The following is a 6,807-nucleotide window of genomic DNA, read 5'->3' on the forward strand; positions in this document are numbered from 1 at the left end:
TCCTAGATAGTTTATCCTTTGGGAGATTATTGTAAATGGTATTGCTTTCCTAATGTCCTTTTAGAGCTGTTGATTTTGTTTAGAGGAATCCAACTGATTTTTGTTTGTTGATTTTATACCCTGCCACTTTGCTGAATCTTCCAATGAGGTCTAGTAGTTTTTTTTACTGAGTCTTTCGGGTTTTCTACGTATAGGATCATATCGTCTGCAAATAGAGAGTTTTAATTCCTCTTTGCCAATTTGGATGCCTTTAATTTCCCTGTCTTGCCGTAGAGCTCTTGCTAAGACTTCCAGGGCAGTCTTTTTGTATTAATTTTAATCAGTGTATATATACATATTTCTTTACAGTTCTAGGGATCTGTACGTTCATCATGGTCAATTAAAATATAAATGAAAATACCTCTGTAAAACTTTGAAAACAACTACCAAAGTAGTAAGCTTTCATTATCCTTTTGCGAAACCTACAGGTCCAGGTGGTAGAGCTGAGGAATAATGACATTACTACCTAAAAAGGAAGATTCTGCATCAGCTGGCAAACAAAAGCTGGAATAAGATTCCTTCAACAGTCACAGCCCACACTCCTAATGCTGGTCATCAATTGTGATGGAAAGTGTGAACAACTCCCGTGGTGCTCGCTAATTTCCAGGGAAGCAGACACACATCCTATATTCCTGCCTCCTCCTAGGCTCCAGGATCTTATTCAGAGCAGTTCTTTACAAGACTCAACTGTACAGAGGACAGAAAATCAAATACGCTAAATGGAACCGTGAAGCTAGATAGGATGTGGGCAAATCTCTAACTGGAATAAGAATCAACAGAAGCCAAGGTAAGAGTCGACTAAAGAGAACACGTACAGGGCAGGAGGAGGATTACTGAGGAGCGCAGGGGCCCTTCTAAAGGAGACAACATGTTACAAAATGAGGCAACAACCCTGTGAGTAGATTAAAACACGATGAACTGTACACTTGAAATGTGCAAATGGTTTGGTATATGTCTAATATATCAATAGGATGATTTTTTAAGAAAGACCATGTACATGGACAACCTGTAAAAATGAGTATAAAATGCACTGATAGTTTTGCAAACATTTCTGGCTAAGTCCAAGAGAAAGCAACAGACCACAAAGTGCATTTGTACCAGGCATTCTGATGATCTTAACTAGATCAAGAAAAAAATTTAGATAGTTGCAGTCTAACACGTGGGGTCCTGGTGTGACACTTTAGGATAAGCACTGGATTGCTAACCACAAGGTCAATGGTTCAAACCCACCAGTCACTCCTTAGAAACCCAATACAGGGTCATCATGATTCAGAACTGACTCGACAGCACTTAACAATAACAATTTAACACATACCAGGAAAAGAATCTTCGAAATAATATAGAAGAATGCTAGTCTATATTAATATTTGCTATATTAAATGGAATTGTATTGGTTATTGTGCTAATTATAATTATGCATAATAAATAACAGTTAATAACATATTGTTGTTGCTGGTAAGTACCATCGAGTTGGTTCTGACTCATAACAACCCTATAGTGGGTTTCCAAGAGTGTACTTTTTTTTTTTTTTTTTTTAAGTTTTTATTGTGAATTGAGTGATAGTTTACATGGGAGAACATCACCTTTACATTCATCCTATGATATTTCATTTCATTGCAATCATTACAATCCCCTCCATCATGCCTCATCAAACACAAAGGGTACACCCCGCAACAAGTCTGTCTGTCTTTGTAGGAGCAGAAAGTCTCCTCTTTCTTCCGCTAATATATTGTCTATTAATATTTCCTATAATAATATCCAAAACCAAACCCATAGCCATCAGGTCAGTTACGACTCGCAGAGACCCCACAGGGCTTCTGAGACTGGGAACCTTTATGGGTGCGGACCACTTCATCTTTCTCCCTTGGAAAAAATGCATTTTTAAATTAATAGAGGATAAACAAATACAGAATTTATTCACAAAATATAAATAGCTTTTTATGGATATATGTTTTAGTTTGTTTAATAACTCAATCTGCACTGCTGCTGTGAAGTGTCGTCGGGTTAGTTACGACTCAAAGCGACCACATCAGGAATTCTCACGTGCATTAAGGGTATTATTTTTGCATGCATTTTGTATCTGTATGATATAAACACGCTATTTTGTATTATGTATTACTTCATATTAAAAAAGTAATTATAGATAAAAATAATTCTGCCTGCCTATTATTTCCAGAGCTCAGGCACGCTTATGAAGAGAACGTATAAAGAATGGTGATTGCTATCAGCTAAGAAGTAGGAAGTCTTATAAGGGAGGACTTGAAACATTGTTTACTGTTTTGCAGCAAGATACCTTTCAGGTAAGCTGATTTCATAAACACCTATGAGTTCTGTCTTGCCCATATTAGCATTTGTCTCCCTATGCTCCCTCTAAGTTTAATGAAGCAGTACCCTTGCCCTGCTCTCCACCACAGAATTTACCAACATTGTCAAAAGTCACTCCAGGAACAACTGCTCTGCAGCTTGTGCTTTAGAACTGAACTTCAAAGCTGAAAAGATACAAGCTGTGAAGAATGGCACCCAAGCTGGAGAGGGAAATTCTGTTTCAGAAAGGGCAGCATGTGTCTTCTGGGCCCGGGGCCATAAATCTGATGCGTGGGCTTGCAGCCTTCACAACAAGAAAGTCACGCACCTGGCCTGGGTCGTTGTACCAAAGTTCATCATGGAGTCGGTCAGGGTGGGCCTTCTTGCGTTTGATTTCCGCAATCACGTCAAAAACTTCAGAGTCTGAGCTGCTGGAACAGGTACTGTCCTCCTCGGACTCACACTCCGACTCACTGGAACTCTCTAGTGGAGGTCGGGAGACAAAGGGGAAAAGAAGTTGAAGTTATGGGTGCAGTCTTCCAAAATTAACCTAAGCTTCTGAATGTAAGAACAAAGGCCCCGGGGTGGTGTGAATGGTTTGCTCTTAGCCTATCACTGAAAGGGTTACTAGTTCAAACACACCCAGTGGTGTCAAGGAAGAAAGCCCTGGCAATCTGTTTCCATGAAGACTGTTGTTGTTGTTGTTTAATACCGTCAAATTGGTTCCTACCCACAGTGACCCTGTATAGCATATCCGAGAAGCAGAAAACCCTGTGGAGCTCGGTTGTGCTATGTCACACAGGGTTGCTGTGATTTGGAATAGGCACCATGGCAACAGGTTGGGTATCATTCTGCACAAAGCAATACCATGAAAAACCATAGTCAATCCTACTGTAAAGTGATAGTTGAGTCGGAGAAGAAAAGAACACAATGCGCTATTACTGAGAAACTAAGACACAGTGAGGAACGCCAGACAAAATGGAAAACAGGAATACTACTAGGTGGCTGCATACTACTTGGGACGGAGTGACTTTGTACAGTAAGGACTGGACTTCAAAGCACAAGGTCAGCAGTTAGATCCCACCAGCCACTCTGCAGGAGAAAGATGAGACTTTTTATTCCTATGCAGATTTATATATAGCCTTGGAAACCCTATACAGGGTCGCTCTGAGTTGGAACCACCTTGACAGCATTTAACAACACTTGTGTGGTTGCATGTTTAAAAAAGCTGTAGTGACTGGCTGAGAAGAGGGCTGGTCTAGTGATCTAGAAATAGAAAGGTCAGTGAGGTTTCACAGAGGGGTGGTCTAGGCTGGGTGGGTCAGACTGCAGGCAGGACAGAAGGAAGGAAAGCACAGAAGACGTTGGATGCACAAGCCTGGCAGCAAGAGCACCCAGGACGAGTCAGGACTCCAGAGCAGCGAAAGCCTCACAGGAAGATACTGGAGGAGAGGAGTCCAGAGTCTCCGCTGGGGAAGGTTGGGAACAGCAGACTGAAGATTCGACATGGTTTTCTCTCCATGGGAGCTGCCGAGTGTATCCAGGCCTTGAAAGTGGCCGGATAAGTGTAGACCTTGAACCAAGACTGGCACAGGAGCTCCTTTGTGAGCCTTCCCACCAGCCTTGTCATTGTTGTTGTTGTTGTTGTCGTTGTTGTCAGGTGCCATCAAGTGGGTACTGACTCATAGTGACCCTATGCACAACAGAACGAAATACTGTTCCGCCCAGTGCCATCCTCACAATCATTCTTACACTGTGGCCTTGTTTGCGCTGATTACATAGTACCAGGTTGGGTCTCTACAATTGCCAAAAATTGTAAATTAAATGGATCAAATGTGAGAATTTTAAACATGATGTATCAGTTCTTTACATAATGAACCTATGGCATCAAAGTTTTAGGAAGGCTCATCAAAAGTCAGTGTTGACGAGAGGAATGCAGGACCCTATCCAGAGAAGCAGCGACACCAGAGATGCAGGCAGAGATGAGGACATGGAGAGAGGGAGCAGCAGAGGACTCTGGACTCATGGAAAGAGAAAGACTGAGTGCTGGCAGCCAGGAGGCAGTTTTGCAGAATGTGCACTTGGGTTGTTTAAATTATTATATATTCCTGAGTGTTTTTGTGTACTTCCCCCCCTCACCAAAAAAACACAAAAAACAGAGGGATTAGAAGCAAATACTGTTGAATGATGATGCACAGAGGAGATTGTAATCATTGCAACGAAATGATGGTATAAAACTGATGTTCTCCCATGAAAACGATCACTCAGCCATAACTGGAGTCCTAGTATGGCGCAGTAGGATAAGCACTGGGCTACTAACCAAAAGGTCGGCCGGCGGTTCAAACCCAGCAGCCACTTCTTAGAAACCCTATATAGGGTCACTATGAGTCAGAAGTGACTCAACAGCACTTAACAGCAGTCACAGATACCTAATACTGATCATGGATCTCAGCAACACTGGAGAGGAATTAGATGATTTATTTTATGAAGACAGGAATCATGATAGCAGGAGCCATCAGAACAAAAGAGATGGAAAACAGTGCACCTCTCAACACATCAGCATTTAAAGGTCCCTGGCTTGATTCTCATAGGATCATGTTGAGTGATTTTAGTGAAGCTGGTCTGGAGTCATTTCTCAGAAAGACTATTCTACAAAGCAGCTTTACTAGCTGTCACATTTCTTTAAAAAAAAAAAAAAATTTTGTACTAGTAGCTAAACTTACTGACTCGAAGGCACTTAACAGCAACAATAGCTAAACATTAATAAAGAAAAGAGAATTGTGGTTCCAATTTTATCACATTCAACAATCTTACACTTCAGGGTTTTATTCAAAAGAAAGTCACATTTCTAATCCTTTCCGATAGCGTAGTATACAGTGAATTGTGCAGCTTGGTTGTACCAGAAAAGAATATCATAATTGTTTATAGTCATTTTCAAACCCAAGTGCTGCTTGGAAACCCTATACTGGGTCACTATGAGTCAGAACCAACTTGACAGCACTTAACACCAACACTTAATAAGAGCAAAAAGGAGAAAATTATAGCAATGGAACAAAAAGAAGAAACTTCCATTGCTATGCATTTTGCTAATTGTAATTAAGGAAAATAAAAATGAAATTTCAAGTTGGGACTCTCAAGAGCGCAATTCCAAAAGTCTGGGCCAAACAGTATGGTCTGAGACCTGAATGACCCCTCTACTCACCTAAATCTTCATCTAGCTTTGTCTTGGGTGGCTCCCAGGGCGGTCTGGCAGCTTTTGCTTTTTCTTGCCTGCTCCCCAACTCTTCCTCAAATTTGTCATACAAGTCTCGGAGCCTACTTGTTCCGACTACTGTGGAATCTCCCTTTTAAACATAAAAGATCAATATTAAGAACCACAGTAATAATTAATTCTACCAAAGACACATAAGCCCTCACAAATAATGGAAGAATTTATAACAGCAAGACACCATTTTTTAACCCTCAAATTAACAAACATTTAAAAACAAAAATGTACTCAAACCCCTGAAACAACTGCCCTGAGACAATCTTGAAGCTTTAACCTAAAAATATTCCCTGAAGCCTTCTTAAAATCAAACAGTAGTTTACCTTCACTAAGAAAGAGTGTGTGCCCGATGCACTGAGCTTTTATAAGATCTATTTATATTGTAATAAGCTGACAACAGCAACTCAGATTAGATAGGCAACTTGGGGGGGCGGTGAGTTTATGTGAATGGAGAGAGGGCCAACTCAGAAAAGGGGGAAGAATGTAACCAAAGGCACTGAATTGCTCAGGGGGGAACTGGTGGATTAGTGTAGATTCTCAACAACTAATGTAAATGACTAAAAAATATAATAATAATGACCAATATTGGCAACAATATTCTGAATCAAATACACACCATATGCCCAACATATCCTAAACTTCAGGTAAGTGTACTTTGGCAACATAAGAACCATAACTGTCTATGCCCTTTTAAGCGACTTTAAAAAAAACACAACATGAAATCCTCCTAGAATTCATAACATCTTCCTGAAAAATATACGCAAGCCTTGGTGGCACAGTGGATTAAATATTGGACTGCTAACCAAAATGTTGGTGGTTCAAACCCATCAAGAACAAAGAAGTCTCCTTTCAGGGTCTCCACATAACAGGGTCCAAATTAGGCTATTATCACAGTAATGTCAACAACAGAACTCTCTCTCAACAAATTCCAAGAAGTAAGTCCAACATCTCATATCCTAACATATGAACAGTCACTCATTCACTCATTTGTTTATTCAGTGAACACAACTGTGTGTCTGTTGTTGTTGTTGTTGTTGTTAGGTGCCATCAAGTAGGTACCGACTCATAGCAACCTAATGCACAGCAGAACAAAACATTGCCCCGATCCTGGGCCAACCTATTATTACCACGCTTAAGTCCATCGATGCTGCCACTTGGCCAATTCATCTTGTTGGGGGGGGTCTTCCTCTTTTTCTCTG

General features: G+C 40.7%; 1 protein-coding gene across 2 annotated transcripts in view; it reads right to left on the reverse strand.

The window, feature by feature from the left end:
- The window catches only part of DROSHA (drosha, ribonuclease type III), a 168,350-nt gene that overhangs the window by 132,326 nt on the left and 29,217 nt on the right, over window positions 1–6,807 (reverse strand). For both annotated transcript variants that reach the window (XM_006873500.1, XM_006873499.1), the window contains 2 exons: window positions 5,546–5,687; window positions 2,672–2,826 (listed from right to left, as the gene is read on the reverse strand). In XM_006873500.1, coding sequence (XP_006873562.1) covers window positions 2,672–2,826; window positions 5,546–5,687 — 297 coding nt within the window. The remainder of the gene's footprint in view (window positions 1–2,671; window positions 2,827–5,545; window positions 5,688–6,807) is intronic.

This window comes from Chrysochloris asiatica, unplaced genomic scaffold, assembly GCF_000296735.1.
Source record: "Chrysochloris asiatica unplaced genomic scaffold, ChrAsi1.0 scaffold00243, whole genome shotgun sequence".
Taxonomy (NCBI): domain Eukaryota; kingdom Metazoa; phylum Chordata; class Mammalia; order Afrosoricida; family Chrysochloridae; genus Chrysochloris; species Chrysochloris asiatica.